At 38.0% G+C, this 18,422-nt stretch overlaps 1 protein-coding gene across 1 annotated transcript; it reads left to right on the forward strand.

The window, feature by feature from the left end:
* The first annotated feature begins 3,540 nt into the window (after positions 1–3,540).
* LOC150082192 (ras-related protein Rap1-like) lies at positions 3,541–11,985 on the forward strand. Its single transcript, XM_090380037.1, has 2 exons — positions 3,541–3,882; positions 11,216–11,985. The coding sequence occupies exon 2, from the start codon at positions 11,242–11,244 to the stop codon at positions 11,923–11,925; it is 684 nt and encodes a 227-aa protein (XP_090236163.1). The 5' UTR covers positions 3,541–3,882; positions 11,216–11,241; the 3' UTR covers positions 11,926–11,985.
* The last annotated feature ends 6,437 nt before the right edge of the window (positions 11,986–18,422 follow it).

Genomic DNA, 18,422 nt, shown 5'->3' on the forward strand with positions numbered 1-18,422 from the left:
AAGAGAAAATCCTGTATTAATTACATACAGGCAGCAGGCAGCACTTGCTGCGCAGAGAGTTTTCAATAGAGTCGGCACTGCGCAGTTGTATGTAAACAATCTTCCAGTTACATCACAAATGAAAGCGCACGTGGCGTATTATAAAATGCAGCTAAACGTAAACAATTTTCTGGATTACTTGAGAAATATATTTCATGCAAAGTTCGAAATTAATAGCATTCTGTAATATTTAACAGCTAATTTAGATGTAGTTAGCTGCGACGTATTTATTTAAATTGACTTGAAAAGAGAGGCTTAATTTTAATTTGTGAGCATGCGCACAGATACAAAAAGTTGATTTTTGATAAATTGATTGCATGTCCACTTTCTTGACTAGACGAGTTACCTTGGCAACAGACTGATTCATTTTGTTAACAGTGGATAAGGAATATATAAGTGATGCGATGTATCACTTTTATTGTTCTTTGAAGCAGATAGCACAATTAATATCGCAAAACTCAAAGTCTTTAGGATAGCATGTGCTAGGGGGTTTAACTTTCCTTTGATCCCGACCTTAAAACAGTTCGTTGCCAAGACAACACTAATTGCGTAAAGTTTTTTCATCGGAGCTGGACTGGACTTCCCTTTGGCCATCTTGCACTTGTATGTCTTTGTAATGTATGTGTGTTTTTTGGCCAGTTTGCACGTAGTAGTAGTAGTGGCATGCGATGCAAGAAAGCAAGTGTATGAACTTATGCATCATCAGCCAAAAAAAAAAAAAAAATCACAACATTCCCCCCGAATGCCTGTCCAGTTCCTCCTTAAATTTATTCAACCTATCAACTTCCACAACGACAGATGGAAGTTTGTTCCAGCAATTAACCACCCGCTGGCTAAAGGAAAATTTCTGCACATCTATTCTACATCTGTCTTTTCTTAATTTAAATTTATGCCCCCTTAGGTTCGTAATCTGAACGAGTGGAAGGATCCCATGAGAATTCAGCGCGCTCAATCTATTCAAGGTCTTATACACCTCAATCAGATCACCGCGCAGGTGCCTAGTCTCCAGCCACTGCAATTTTCAGAACTTAAGAGGATCCTTTCATTCCCCTCACCAATCTTATTGCCCTTCTCTGTACACGCTCAAGCAAATCTACATCCTTCCTAAAATGAGGCCACCAGACCTGTACGCAGTGCTCAAGGCGTGGCCTGACCATTGCCTTATACAGAGGGATAATCACCTCCTTTTCCCTGCTAGCAAAATTCCTATATATCATTGACAAAACCCCATGACCTGCCCTGGCAGCCTGTCTGCATTGCTCAGAAAACTTCATATCTGACTGCACAATTACTCCCAGTAGTCATCTTCTTCATGCTCGGACATTGTGTAGCGTACTCCGAATTGGAATCTTTCCCCCTACGGGAAGGCTGGTCGACGTAAGAGATTTTCCTCAAGGTCCATGGGGAAAAAAGCTCACGAATAATAAAATTCAAATAATTTTAGCTGCTCTCATGAGATTTCGCAATGTCTCATCTTTTAAAAAGACATTGATGAGACATTGAGTCTTTTTGAAATAAACCTTTTGGTGCGATTTTTGTTTGAAAATAGTGCAACAGTACGGCAACTCGTTGTGAAGGAAAAGTTCGTTTACTACCATAGTAAAAATAAATTATGCTTATAGCAGAGAAAAAACAAGTTTCACAGTTTTCTCCGGCAAAAATGTCACGAGTTTATCAGAGCTATATATTGACAACAGTAATATGAAAGGAATTTTTCCCGATACCTGTTCATTGAATTTTATAAGAAAAATGTTTAGAATACTGCTGAATATGGGAAGGATCTACCAACGAAGTCTTTTAACAATTTCTCTTTCGTGATTTCATTTTCAAATAGATGCAGAATCGATTGAATGAAATCCATTTTCAGGCTCACGAACACGTCCACATACGTCGTGTTGCGTTTGAGGCGGGTTCGTCTAGACCAGGGGTGAAAAACCTCCCAACCTTGGTCTACACTTGTCTTTTTCTTATTTGGCTCTTGGCTCGAAAAGGTTGTCAACCCGTGCTCACTATTAACATGATGGTCATGAGGAACACGAATGCTCTCTGGTGACTTTAATGTGTTTTACAATTCAAGACAGCTCCAGTTTTCTATTGTATGGAGCAACTAGTGGAATGATTAGGCATTTCGTATAACTTTTCGATAAAGAACCGAAATAGAGATAGCATTCACAGTTTCCGAACCTCTACGACACACAGAGCACGAACGAATAGAAATTCGTAGACCCGACTGAGAAACACAGATCCATTCCATCGTATGTGAAGAATCCGGCTTCACTTTTCCATTAAAAAAAAAAAAAAAAAAAAATATGTCATAAGAGACTCAAACAAGTTTTCAAAGCAATAGTTAAAAACAACTTACGTTAGCTTTACTTCTAGAAACAAATTAAGGAACTTGATTAAGTATCCTCGTGGGTAGCTCAGTAGATAATATTGCTGCTCCTTCGTACCGTTTGGAAAAAAAGAAGTGGGTTTAATGAAGCAACATCGCTACCCAAGATGAAAAATAATTCCTGATTAAAGAAGACGGTAGTACGGTTTTGTTTTTCTTTCTCTTTGAAAGTATGACATATCAATGGATGCGTTAGAATTTAATGTCGGTGACCTGTTTACTTTCCGAATGAAAACGTGTAGGCAAATATGTTTTTATTGTTAGAAAGAAGACATTTTTCTTTCAGAATATTGAACAATACACCAACTTCATGGTAGAATCTTAAGCTACATCAGCCATATATTTTGGGTTCCCAATATTAATAATATAAGCCAGAGCAGCAACTTCGGAGTTTGACCTGTATCCCTAAATGTTCAGTGTAGGTTTACTTGCGAACTTCATTCTCATAAGACGAGTTTCCATGGAAAAAAGTTGAAAGTTATATTGCAATTAACACTGGATTTGAAATTCTGTAAATTGTAACACACATTTGTAGCTATACAAATACTAAATGAACGATTTGGAGTGCTTAGCAATAGGTGGTAGAACAATCCACCATGGTATTAAAACATGCATCATTGAAGCACGCTGGTTCCCCTCTAAATAATTAAATATCATGAATTATGATCTATTTTCTTATTTTATTAAATCACAGTGAAATGCGTGTTGCCACTTAATTTTTTTAAAATCCAGGAGGAAATGAATAAAGTATTACAAAACGTTGAGTGAATGTTATATGTGCAGTGAAGCATAAACAATAAACAAGCAATAAAAATTATTTGTTAATTAATATTAATAATGCCCTGTTTTGTTTAATATTTTTGTTAATTAATATCAATAATGTTTGTTTTGTTTAATAATTTGCAAATATTAGTAATCTTCTGTTTTGTTTAATATATTTTTAATTAATATTAAATAATGTTTTGTTTTGTCAATGGCCAAAATGCAGAAGGCGCAGTTGTCATTTTAGAAGCTTAGTAAACACATCTGTCTCAGCAAGATGTCTATGCTTGAAGCGCAGGATTTACTCTTCGCTCTTTCGAAATGCTCTGTGAGCATATCATGCTGCACCGCGACATCATTTGAATATTATTACCGGAGCACCCTGGAATCTTCTGACCAATGAGAGGTGAAGCATCTTCCCAAGTTTTGCTCTCTACACGAGCATCCCTACAATGCGCTTACAGAGAAGTGTTGTTAGTACAGTACGTGTTTGTTTTACCACTTGGAAGACTGAGCTGTCATTGGGCATAACCAGTATCTAGGTGCTGCACGCGACAACCGAAACGAAGTATAAAACGCAGTCTCAGCCTAGTTTCTGCAGCTCATATCTAAGGAGTAATGACTGCAGCTACAAACATCCGACATTCCCCAGCCAACCCGCACAAGAGAAACAAGGGATTACAAACAAGGTAAGCATATTACGAATCGTTATTATAGAAGCATATTACAAAATAGCTGATGGAAATGATGTATCGATTTATTAAATAATCTATATTTTCGTAAAATAATCAATATTATTCTTCTCTTATATAACGAAACTCAAAATACTGTAATACTTTGCTATTTTGTAAATTCCTTCTCATCTGCTTCGTAAATTCCTCTCCTTTTTTACTAATTATAATTTATTTTTATTATAATTATTCCTAATTATCAAACGTAGCATTTGTGTCCAGTTATTTTCAACTAGTACGACTTCTCACAACATTAAAAAAAAAAAAAAATAGTATTAAAGTAAACGTCGGGCGAATAATATTGAAATTTCTTCATGGTGTATAAATTGAATACAGAAATTAAAAGTAATATTCAGAAAAATCTCTAAAATTAATTTCTTTTTATAATTTACTCTATAGTTTTTAAGACGTTTTTAAGAAATAAATAAAAAAATATTTAGAATAAAGTATCGGACATGCGGAGAATTTTTTGATAAAGGGAACAGTATGAAAAGGTAAGGGATTTTTTTTTTTTTTTGAGGAGGGCATTAGAAATTTTAAGGGTAGTCATATAAATTTTATTTGTAAGCGTCTACCACATTTGCATTTGTTCAATAAAATATTCTGTCGATTTTTAGAAATAAAAAACCGTTAAAGTAACTAATATAAGTTTCGTTTTATTTCATTTATTATTATTTTTATTGAATGTGCAAATATCTTAATAAACTTACAGTGCCTTATGCATTTTGGAGTCCCATCTTGGTCCCTAAACTGACCCAGAATTTAGTGAAAACAGAAAATATATAATATATTCATTTCGTGATAATAAGTGGCAGATACGTTCCTGAATATGATTGCATAAATTATTAGCTAATTTACAATAATAAATAATATGCAACAGTTGAACTGGAAAATGAGGGGCAGTTATAGACATTGCCAGAGAAAGCCAAAAATTATTTTTATATAACAAGTAATTTTATATGAATGTCGATCGCGTAGATAATGAAGTTCCAGTACAGAATTGCTATGCATTGGCAGCCGTCTGATAATCTTTTTGGGAGTTCTGTTTTACATTTTTTTCTGTGGGGTTATTCTGTGTTTTTCAGTCCGCATAACTCATGGGTGACAAGTTCCGGAAACTTTAATATCGTATGGGGTACAACTTCATCTTTCCACCTCGTGTTTGTCTTCGGTTCGAATCCCTACTGCATCTTTCCACCTCGCTTCGGTTCGAATCCCTACTGCTTCCTTTTCGACTTCGTTTTTTAAACCTAAGTCAAGACCGAGTCAATAAACTAGTTTTATTATCCTTGTTTATTGTTACGATACAGTTAACTATAAAGTAACAGCTTAATTACAAAGAAAAAAAAGTTATAATTTACATTGGAAAAATTAGTTATAATTAATATTAAATTATGATTTAAAATAAGTGCGTATTAATTACGATGAGTTTATTCAATTCAATTAACTCAGTTCAATTTTTTATAAAAATCCAAAACACGAAAGGCATTAAAATCTATAATATAATATAATATAATATAATATAATATACATAATATATATTATATATAATTAATAATATAATTTTTGTTTGTTGTGCTGTGAGTAGTTCTGTCGATATTAAGTTTTTTTGGTTTTTTTTTTAACTATTCATACACAATAATAAACAGAAATATATGCGCATGCGCACGTTTAAAATTTCGATTTTTAGCCGATCGTTTAACAAATTTAAAAATCTCTGTGAATCAGTTATTAAATATATGTACAAAATTTTATATTCTTTTTTTTTATTTTTTAATGGTGATGTGTTCTTATAAGAATGCAAGCAAATTGTCTTCAGAACTCTAAAACACCCTTTCCTATTATTTACAAGAATACTATGTATATAGTGATGGAGTGATAGGCAAAAGTTTTCTTTTAAGATGGAGGAAGAGTTGTTTCTTCTGTTTTTGCGTCGTCTCGATCATTCTTCTTTCATTTGAACGTTGTTTATTGTTTTCTCGTTGTTTATTGTTTTCTGTAAACTGTTTTTTCCTTTCATTTGAACATTGTTTATTGTTTTCTCGTTGTTTATTGTTTTCTGTAAACTGTTTTTTCCTTTCATTTGAACATTGTTTATTGTTTTCTCGTTGTTTATTGTTTTCTGTAAACTGTTTTTTCCTTTCATTTGAACATTGTTTATTGTTTTCTGTAAACTGTTGTTTCCTTTCATTTGACCATTGTATATTGTTTTTGGCAAACAATTTTTTTCTTTCATTTGAACGTTGTTTACTGTTTTCGCAAACAGTTTTTTTTTCCTTTCAATCATGGGCCAATCTAGCTAGTCATAAAATTCCCTGCTTCTGATAATAATATCTCTCGAATGCTGTCCAAAGAGTGAAAATTACTTCTCCTAAATTATTAGATATCAACAAGTGCCGCTTTGCTGCATCTGTCTTTCCTTGGGACAGCTTCTTCTACTTGTAATCCTGACCTGGCAGCCACCTTGATGACACGCTGACTAAACTCTGTTGCTACGCTTGCTGCATCGAAAACTGTGCGAATCTCTGAGAAACAAAAGGATGGTGTCTCTTTCTCTCACTACTTGTTTCAACCACAAGCAGGACCTCCACAAGGTATGGAAAACAATTGGGGGCTATCTATGACCATATTGCTTGTTCCAGAGCCAGAGCTGAATTCATATAAGTCCCGTGCAATTAAAAATCTCTTTCACCAGACTCTTATTCAAAGAGGAAAACAGCTGTACTTTAAAAAGTCAATAGCTTTACTCTCATTTCAATCCCACAGAATGGCTTGATCTGAGTACTAGATTCTCGAACTAGAAGACCCATGACACCAACGTCGTTGACTTTCAGTTACCATCTGATGCCTTAGCACAGCGTTTTCTAAACTGGGGTCAGTAGACCAGTTGCAGTTGGTCCGAAAAATGGACCCTCTGGAACTGGTCAAATTATTCGTTCTATGTATAGCAAATTGATGATAAATAAAGTTATTACTTTATATTTATGTAAAAATAAGAATAAAGTTGAGTTGTTTTAAACATAAAACTTTGAATTTCCTTTTCAAACAACCCAGTGTTCACACACACACACATGAAAAAATATGCATATATACACTGTCCTACCATTAATATCCGGATTCCGGAAACCCCTACATGGAAGGGGAAACAGGTCCTATGCTTGCAACACGTCAGAACCTGCTATAATGCAAACTGGGCTTCGAACAGGCAATTGCAAAAGTGGGCATGCAAGGTGACACGTTCTTCAGAATTACCTCAACAGTTCAACAGAATTGATCACCTCGACAAATGCTAAATGCCGATTAACATGGTGTAAGGAGCGCGAATCCTGGACTGTAGAGCAGTGGAAAACTATCCTATGGACAGACGAGTCGAGGTTCGCACTCTACCAGTCTGATGGCCGTTCCTGGATGTGGCGAATGCCAGGGGAACAGTTCCTTCCTGATTGTATCCTCCCAACAATAAAGTTTGGTAGAGGCAGTGTCATGGTATGGGGCTTCTTTTCATTGGCTTGGGTCCATTAGCCGTTATCGACAAAACCATGAATGATGTGCAATACCAGGCCATCCTGGACAATTACGCGCTTCCAATATTATGGAAATACTTCGGGGAAGGCCATTACCTGTATCAGCAAGACAACGCGCCATGCCATACTGCTTGGATCGTAACAGAGTGGTTTGTGGACATGGATGTGGAAAAGTTGGATTGGCCAGCCCAGAGTACTGATCTGAACCCTATCGAGCATATTTGGGATGTATTGGATCGTCGCGTACGTGCACGTCGAAATCGCCCAAAGAACAAGGCCAAACTGGTGGCTGCGTTCAAGGCAGAGTGGAGGAATATATCACCTGACATTTATAAAAAGCTGGTTGAGAGTATGCCGCAAAGATTGAAGGCCGTCATAAAAGCAAAAGGTTTCAGCACAAAATATTAAATGACACAATAAAAGCTCTTTTTTTTTGTCTAAAAGAAGGTGTCCGGATATTAATGGTAGGGCAGTGTATAAAGCATTTGTATAGTATTCTATACAGGTGGCAGGGTTGCCAGAGAAGCTGGCTGGGGCCGCAAGTAAAAAAAAATAAACATATATATATATATATATATATATATGCCGCCAAGCAGAGCTTGATCAGAGTGACCTAGATAGACTTCGGGGATGGTCAGAAAAATAGGAGCTATGCTTTAATCCAGCAAAGTGTATTGCACCTGGGTATCAGTAAACCCAAATTAAATTATACTCTTGGTGGAATTGAACTAAAGTCAGTATTCGAAGAAAGGGACTTGAGTATTACGATACGGTCACACATGAAGTTCTCCGAGCATTGTAGACTGGTTGCAAGGAAGGTCCATGGTGTCCTATTGATTATTTATCGAACATTTGCTAGTAGAGATAAGGACGTCATAGTTCCATTGTTAGACCACTCTTGGAATACTGTGTTCAAGTATGGAAACCGCGCCCCCCCAAAAAAAAGACATCGAGCTTCTTGAAAGGGTCCAAAGACGAGTAACTTGCCTGGTGAGACAGGCGAAAGGGCGTCCATATGAGGAAAGACATCGAATATGTGGGTTGCAGAGCTTGGAAACTAGGCGCCTAAGAGGAGATTTGATTGAGGTGTTTAAGGCTCTGAGAGGAGACTTGATTGAGGCACTTTTTCTTTCCTTTTTTTTTTTTTTTTTGGCTGGGGCAGCATAAGCCATAGGCTTCCATGCACCATTTGGCCACTGCTAATACTAATACTATTATATCACAATCTCCGTCCTCTCCACACCGGGTGGTAAAAGCTGGATTCGAATCCCGTCGATGACGCGAGGAACTTTTATGGGCTTTTTCACTCCGTGACTGAGTTAGTTGGTCTCAGGCATAGACAGCAATGTTTTTTTCTCAGGGACCCTGGATTTTTCGTCCAACAAAGCAGGCAAATCGACCAGAGAACACACGCAATTTACAGACACAATACACACGAGTAGAAGAAATAACTTCTATTTATAATCAGTCATTTGCATAAATCCTTTCACCTTAGAAGAACTTAGTAAATAAATATCTCTACCAAACATCTTGAACACAGTCCTTCTCCCCCCCCCCCCGAACTTTTTTCCTCAAGAATCGAAGGTGTACAGCGTGAAGTCCATACCTAAGATTCCGTCTCTATCGTATGTCAATCACTACCGGTCCATTTCATGTGCTTCAAGGTTCTAAGAAAACCTATTACCTATTCTACCTAAACAGCTTCTGCCAGACAGGTCTACGAAAATCCACAATTCAATACAAAATCGTTTAGCTAAGACCAACCTTCTCTCAATTCCGACTAAAATCCTCAATTCATTATACGATAATGTAGAAATTTCTGTCACCTACCTCGACCTAAAATCTGCTTTTGACTTGACGTATCAGCACTCCCCATTCTAGGTCAGTGACACTTCCATATTTCTTGCTCCCTTTACTCTACAAACGGACGCTCTTTCTAAAGTGGATATCTGACCTTCATTCGCCATTAAGCACAGGTGTTGCACAGGGTGGAGTACTGTCGGGCCTATTATTTACTGCTTTTCTTCATGGGAGAGAAGATATAATTTACTATGCAGATGATATCAAGCTGACTACGCGTATTACCTCTACTGATGACATAAATCTTATCACAGCTAGTCTGTCTAACAAACCGAAGATGATATTTCAGCATATTTATGCCAATTTGATGATTTGGTTAGGATATGTCTCAACCCAACCAAAGTCCATGATTCTATTTTTATACAGTGTCACCCGGATACCTAATGTATTCACTCACACTGATCTTGGAGTCGTTTTGACCCCAAATTAACCTTTCATAATCATCTAGATGCTCTGAAAATGGCTAAACTTAGATGACAAGCTAAGCATCACCTCCTCTATGTCAGGAACAGCATCCCGAGGAAGTACATCAAGACAGTTGTCCACTCAGCAGTCATACGTGGAACAGAAACATGGGCTTCTGCGGCCCCACAACACCCAAACCATTTTATGCTTCAGAATACTGACTGCTGAGGTGGGCATTTCAAAAACATAGTATGCCCTTATTAGTAGTACCACAGCCCTGGCACAATGTCTAAAAATCCAAGGCTCCATAGTTCAATCTTTGAGAGAAGACTCACTGTAAATATGCTCATTGATATTTCAGCTCCTGATCTGTAGGATAGTGTTCGCTGGAGGATCCCACTCTGTACCCTTCGGGCAGCTCCTTTCCTAGCCACCAACAGAAACAGGTAGATTTCTCCCTGGCAAATGCTAAAGGTCACACAGTCACTTGATATGGCCCGTTATCCATTCGCTACCAATAAGAGGTATTCGCCAGAAAATCTTGGAACACAGAGCTGTTCTTAGGCTGCAATAAAGCCAGCTCAATCATTTTATTTATATACATATTTCCAACGTGAATTTAATAGCTGGTTTAGCATTCGCTTTACCTTGAAACTTGGATACCTTACCAGAAGGCAATAACCTTTCGTCTTCAGAGCATCTAACCATATGATAGCTGTAGGGCGAAATAAATACAGGAGATGATGAAATCTCTGCGAAAGGCCAAGGTTATGGATTCTAGTTCCTCCAGATTTTCTTTCTACTTCGCAGACATCTCTTCGGAGCAAGAAAAGGTTATTTAGTTACTATGGCAACGCCAATGTGGGAAGACTTGCCATCTTCCTATTGTTTTCAGTAGAACTGGAAGAATAATTTAATTTTCGAGTGGAGTCGGGTGTCCGTTGCGTTGCATAAGTATTGAGGTTCTGGGGAAATAACTTCCTGTTGGGAAACTTAGAATGAGAACCGTTCCCGATATTTGAATGCACGTGGGAACACGTGCATTACAATTTTTTTTTTATTAGGAAAGTGCGACGCTATTATATACGAGGGGTGATCATTTAATTCGTGGACTGGTGCAAGATTTTATGAGCAGACTCGGTGTGCACATTACTTGTCGAGATAGTGTTGCGCGAACAGTTTTTTTAGCTGCGTGTCACTGACGATCGTTTTGAAGCAAGCGTCATGTCGGACATACGGATTGAACAGCGATATGTGATTCGTTATTGTGTCAGATGGGGCTTAAATGCATCGGAAACATTTAGAGTGTCTTGGTAGGACGGCCATATTATTGAACACAATAAAATATATTATTGTACATGCAGAAAATTAACTTTCAAAACTAAGCCTTTTATTTTTTCGGTAATCTCTCTTCTATACATCTCCCACTGCGATGTATTTATATATATTTTTTCTCCTCTTATTTATTTCACATAAATATGCGTTCTTTATTTCTTTTATAGGCCAGTTGCTTACATCCGTTAGTAAAATGCCAAGTCTCTGCAACAAATCCATCCTTAGTGCTTCCTCTGCTGCGGATTCTGACTCCCAAAAAGTTAACGACCATCCACGCGTTGTCATCATGGGATCCAGTGGAGTAGGCAAGACAGCGATTGTCCACCAATTTCTCTACGATAGCTTTCCTATCGACCATTGTGCGACAGTCGAAGAACTCTATCGCAGTGAATACGAAGTGGGTGGTGCTTCCCTTACTTTAGATATCCTGGATACAAGTGGGACCTACGAATTTCCTGCCATGAGACGTCTAGCTGTAACTACTGCTGATGCTTTCATCCTCGTCTTTTCAGTTGACTGCGCAGAATCATTTGAAGAAGTGAGCAGACTCAGGGATTTGATACTCCAAATACGACCCGGTGGTGCTCCTATAGTTGTAGTGGCTAATAAATCCGACCTGGAAGAGCTAAGAAAGATAAGAAGAGAGATCTCAGAAACTGTTGTAACCATAGACTGGGAAAGTGGCTACATTGAAGCTTCTGCAAAAACTGGCTACAATATTATAAGTGTTTTCAAGGAAGTCTTGGCTCAAGCCCATATTTGTTACGCTTTAAGTCCTGCTGTGAAAAAGAGGAGACGGTCTTTTCCATTATATCCCGCGTACTCGAAGATAAAGCACAGTGTGGAACAAAAACGGCACAGCTGTACTTTGTCTTAAGCTTTGGTTTTCTGGAAGAGATTTTAATTTAATAAAATCCAGGGTTTGTATGAACTAAAAGGCGAGATATAGCCATAACTTCATTTACATCAAAGATTTTAACAGTTCTTTTACTCGCTTGTATAATGTTCGAAATACGTATATCTTCGATGAACTCTGGATTTCATAATTTATCCTATGATCATGTAAAATTATTTTTTTCTCCAAGAATAAATGGAAATCATTGGAGATTTTAAAAAAGATAAAAGAGTATTGTTATTTTTGTCTTGGTCGTTATTTTGAAAATAACAGTTTTATATATGCTATTAAAAGAAAGAAAAGAGTAATATTTTATAACATAAATTGGTAAATAACAATTAAATTGTTTACATTATCGATTGCATTAATCAAAAGAAAACATACCAAAAAAAATAAACACGTAAGTGTTTAAAAAAATGTAAAGTACACATTTTAAGACAAATTTAAGTGGTCAATTCTTTTTTACTCCACTTGAGACTACTAGTGCCTTTTTAAATGACAATGCTCACTCAAACAGTTGTAAAAGTTGTTTAATATGAGTTACCATGCTCATTATCGGGCTGGCGCAAAGATGAAAAGACAAGACAGTCCTGCAGGCACCATATCATTTATCTAAGACCAAATCTTTAGCCATTTAATAACTTTGAACTTCACGCTTTAAGTGCCATCTGTTATTCAGCAAACTGCTCGTGCAAATTACAGCTATGTGGATGGTCATAACGATTGCACGTACCAAGGCATACAGCGCTTGCGTGAGCCACTGATCAGTTTGACATCACTTTAGAGCAGCCGAGAGCGAGCAGAAAGCAACAGAAAATTCTCAGTCTGGATACAGTTGATAAAAGATATGCTTGGTTAAATATATGTAACCATATTGTAACGTTAGAAGCTTCATGCAAGTTTTTTTGCCGCTATGATACACTTCACTCTCCTGAGTAGACTTTTCGCCAACGAACAATAAATGGCAGCGAATATAGTCTTTCATTCCTCCTGCAGAACAGCGTCCAGTTGGCCACATATGTGTTCCATAGAATTCAAATCTGGGCTCTTCACGGCCATTCCTACATTTCTTGTCGAACCATTCTTGAACAGCACCGGTGGTATGGCAATGGGCATTATCCTATTGAAACAAACACAGGTGTGTATCAAGAGCTGTTAAATCACAGGGAATATGAAATTGCCCAAAACATTAAGGTCGGCGTTGGTGATCCTCCTCACAACCACCGAAGATTCTAGTCCATACCATGAGAAACAAGCTCGCATTAAAACATCACCATCTAAGGACTTCATTGTTAGTGCGGTCCGCGCAGGTAGCACAGTGGCATTGTCACCGTCCTTACCACACCGGATGGAAAAGATATGGATCCGAATCCTGTCAATGAAGCGAAGAACTTTCATAGGTTTTTTTTTTTTTTCACTCCATGACTGAATTAGTCGGTTTCAGAAGTAAATGGCAAGGTCCCCTCCGGAAACTTGGATTGTTCGTTCAGGAAACCAGGCAAATCTACCAGAGAATACACGCCAATCACGAATATAATACATAATTCACTTTGGCAGATGAATTGACATTCCGGGTGGCCCTACAATGACATTTTTTCATTGTTAGTGCGATGCATTCGGGCAGCAGGTTCTACAGGCACTCAAACCCATTCGTCTGCCCCTCTTGGATAGTTGGCAGAAGCACCGTCCTCCCCACACCATGTGGAAAAGACCTGAGTTTGAATCCTGTCAATGTCGAGAGGAATTTTTAAGGGCCTCTTCCACAATATGGCTGGGTTAGTCGGTCTCGGGCGAGCATAGCGTGTCTTTTCTCCCAGAAACTCGGGTTATTCGACCACAGAACACACACAATTTACAGAAATATTACATGAGGTGTAATATGGCCTAAGTTGCTGATGTGCTGAAAAAAACCTACAACCTCTTGCGATGAAATGGGACAAAATTTGGTATGGTGGTGTACCAAAAGGTACACTACCACCCATAAGGCCACTGGTGGTGTGCAAGACTAGTGGATGCCACACTCCTGTACCGTACCTGAGGAACCCAAACCCAGACACCAGCAAAATCCAGCCAGCAAAAAAAGAAAAAGAAAAACTCACAGGCAGTTTTGAAAGTCCTTGGGCACCAGCATTCCTGTGCCATCGAGGTCCAATAGGAAAAAGAATTAAATAAATAAATTAGTAAAATAAATAAAAAAAATATATAAGAATAAAATAATAAAATAAAAACAATAATCATACACTCACAGGGAGAAACCAGTGAGTGCGAGCAATTCCGTACCACAAGAGTCCCAAATCCTGGTACAAGCAAAAGAGTTCGCCTCTTGAGGCCACAATTTCTGCCCCCTTAAGGGGCTGTGTAGAAACAGAAAATAAAATCTCCGGTACATGGAAGGACAATGCAAGTCCGTATCGCCAGTTAAGTGCAGCCAGTAAAGCCCAATCAGGTGTGTCCTATCGTAAATCATCCCAATTAAAGCCACATTGAAATCAATTGTTCTGGGAAAAAAGAAATATCACAACAAGTATTCTATCTAGGTACGTCCTGCCAGGTAAGTATTTTATAATTATAGTAACAGTGATAGGTATGCGGAATACGTAAATAATAGTTTTAGTAGAATCCAAGAGCCTAAAAGAAGTATCAGCATGAGTTTTCTTCCATAGTTTGAAGTTGAGGATACATTTCCAAATCAGTGGGAATTCTACATTTTAGCATACGCATGGATATGTTTCTACACTTGCTAGAAGCCTGTGGAACAGTTAACATACACATAAAGTACTGGTGGGTATTTAAGAGATAACTGTAGATGACGTAAGTGTATTTTCCAGAGGTCCGACATTTGAAGAAGAAGCAGCTAATCTTTGGAATGCCTGAAAGAACTCTTCATTTGCCACGAGAATAGCTTCGTTTCCTTCAGCAAAATTATTATGATAAGATTTTATTGATGATCTTTAGTCATTGTAGTTGAAGCAACGAGCGATAACGTGAGCCCAAGTTTCCTTGAACCGGCAAGAACAAAGATGTAAGTTGATAAGGCCGAATTGAAATAATTTTGAATTTAGGGATCCGTGACCAATGATTAAGAACGTAGAGTAAAAACAAGGGCTGAATCATTTCTTAACATCCCTTTCGGTGTTAAAGGTAACATCTGGTATTAATGAAAAAAGGGTTAAAATTTTACCAGACTTCTTTGCCATACCAGATGATAAATCATATATGATTATTGTGTCTCGTCAATCTCATAACCAACAAATGAGATGTAAACGTATTTGATTGACGGCTTTACTAGCCAATGAAAAATAAGCATCTTAAAGTTAAACAGAGATCATTCAATGTTCTCTGTTTTGAATTTATTTAATCTTTTTTTATATAATCCTAACAGAAGAACACAGCATATTTAGAGCACAGCTGATTAATGTTAACTGTTAATTCTCATTGGCATAATTCAATTTTCATTTTACAACCACCAATTATCGCTTTCGCGCTGCCCTCTGAAATTCGACACGCTGTATTGGTGCCAAAGTGACATACGAGAAGAACCGGATTATTTACCTTCCATCTGGGAATTGGTACAGCGATCCACAGCTAATAATCATTAATGAATATTAATTATTATCCGGTGATTCGGCCGAAGCTTATTTACGCCACGAATGTGCAGTGGAATTTGAGATCAAGGTTGAAGCGGACTGTATTCCTAAATGCAGATAACCCCAAACACAGAAATTGTTATTAGCGTGACTCGATGTAATGTATTGCAACGCTTGGTTTAACGATTCTTCTCCTTATACTGATTATAGGCTATCATGAGGATTTTCCAAGTGGACCTCAAATAGATGAGCCTTGAGCTATTGTTAGGAGTATAATTTATGTCCTTGTCGTGATCAAGGTTACAGTAATTAGATTTTGGCCGACGTTGTGGTTATGACAAATTACCACGAAATTAATTGCTATGATGAGCTGAGGATGAACATGCATGGCTTTATTGGTAGCAATTAAACAAAATATCGATTTATTCGAAACTGGAAAATCAAAAGGAAACCTCCAAAAGACAGTCGGGCAAATAACTTTCTCCGAGATCTGTCACACCCAGACACTACAGTCGGTGTGGTAGGCCATGTACCGTGACTCATCATGCTAAAGCACAGTTTCCATTGGTATACGGTCCAAGAACAGCCTTACATCGAAACTAGACGGCATCTGGCATTAATCGTAACCTGGACCATTCAGAGATGCGACTAGACGTATCAGAGGTCCCAACGTGTGCCAGTTGAACACACTCCAGACCATTACCGTCTGGAGTGTGTTCAACTGTCCACCTGCCTGAACAGTTCCTTGTCGACATGACGGGTGATTGCTTCGTGCGGTTTCTGTCAGATACGCATCCTCCGGTCTACTCGAAATAACTGGAAACGGGACTCATCAGACCAGTCTCTAATCATCCAAGGTCCAGTGCCGATATTCTTTCGACCAGTTGAGGCATACACTCTTGACACTGTCGAAAGGGGACAGTGCAATTCCTGTACCACCTCTGCGATAGAGGTGGTAACTCACGACGTTTATCCATACTGACATCGAATTACCGTCTATGTGAATGCAGTGTACCTATATACCTGTCAAGCGGTGGGTTCGTCAACTAGTGAGAAGGGTGACAGCGTCGCGTTGCCCAGGAACCAGGTATCCCATGAATTGTTTCCTTTCAGTGTATGTGGTGAAAGAAATAAAAGTTTAGGGTTTTCAACGTTGAAGGAAAATTATCTGACTTGGTTACTGAATTATCTGTAGAAAACTTATCTCACGGGCTGTAGAGTTATTCATCTTATAAGCCGACAAATACGGTAATAATAAAGGTAATTCTATTACCTTTATTATTACCGTATTTGTCGGCTTATAAGTTTCTGCTGTTGGAAGACGCACCCTAGTTTTGCAACAGTAAATTTAAGGAAAAAAACTTTTGAAAAAAAATTTATTGTTAGTACAATGGAAATTCAAAATTCAATAAAAAATAAAACCCAAAAGCCAATAAAGAAAGGTATAGGGTTATTATTTTAGTATTATTAATTTTAGTGTTCTTTGGCATATTGTGCTACTTTTAGCTTAAATCCAATGGTATAATTTTGCCTTCTTGATGCGCCTGCCATTGATTAGGACTTAAATGTATAATTGGAATTCACTTGTTACTCCAACAACAGCCTTATCTCATATCTTTCTCGCTCGTTTTTTCGAAATTTATTACTCATTGCGTCACTATTTCAACAACAGTGTTCCTACCCACCGAAGAGGGGCCAAAAAGCCTTGAAACGGTGCCGGTTGGATGGTGATATCCGCAGAGAATAAGTAACAATAGTCTTCTCTATAGGTGAACCGTTACTTATTCCAGGTAGTGTAAATACCATGGCAGCTCGTTGTGAAGGTATTCACAATATGAGATATAATTAAAACGATGCATTAAAACTACCTTGGTAGTAGAAATGATGTGTGTATTACCCATGCATAATTAAACTCCTTCATAAACATAGGATATTTTTTCCATGTCACGAGTTGCCTTGGCGTTGTACTACTTCAAACAGTTGTTCATCTTAACAAGAAAATGTTGCTTGAAGTTGTGCAGGTGAGAACAATAATCTCTGAACGCGTATCGTATTATTGATAAAAAAGATATTTGTTGCCATCCGCATAATGTTCCAGAATATCAGGTCCTTAAGAAACAATACACTGGAAGAGATTCTACTTTCGAACTCCTTAGACATCTTGTGCCTCTCTGAAACGTGGTTAGAAACAAACCAGACAGATATAAGCTGTGCCATTCCCGCAGGCTTTCATGTACTGGCTGCCTCCCGCAATAACTGCAGAGGGGGTGGGGGGAGTTGCTATAATTTTCAATACGGCAACGTTCTCCATCGTACACTGTCTCAAGCATCTCTCAAGATGTGGAAACCTTAATGATAACTCGAGAACATCAAGATACCACTATAGATGTCGCATCCCTGTACCGTCCTCTAACACCAACTGTGATGGCTATCGACGAAGTCACTAACTGGTCAATAAATAATTTGCACCCAGCAGCAACTCATATGGTATGTGCAGATGTCAATCTTCCGCCATCTACCCAACACCTCAAAAGTCGGCTCATAAAATCTCTCCGATCAATCCAAATCTTCCAAGTTAACTACCGGTCAACGAGAGACCAAAACCTGCTGGACATAGTCTATTCACTAACCAATCATATTTATAGCTCTTCTACCCAAAAAATACTCCAATATCCCCAAAACCAAATCTGTGCGAAAGGTCACCACCCAAAAATTTCTGAATCCAATGCGCTGCATTTAAGCTACATCCACAGTCCGTGGAACATCTTAGATGGATGTGAACTGAGCCTCGCAATCAATTTAATGACAAAATGGATCAATATCATCGCCCTTCACATTGCTACCAAGACAGTCACCATCACTCCGCGCTCCAGAGCGTGGTGGACTCCCCAA

The sequence above is a fragment of the Mastigoproctus giganteus genome, chromosome 8, assembly GCF_048544385.1.
Source record: "Mastigoproctus giganteus isolate SK-2022 chromosome 8, ASM4854438v1, whole genome shotgun sequence".
In the NCBI taxonomy this organism is placed as follows: Eukaryota; Metazoa; Arthropoda; class Arachnida; order Uropygi; family Thelyphonidae; genus Mastigoproctus; species Mastigoproctus giganteus.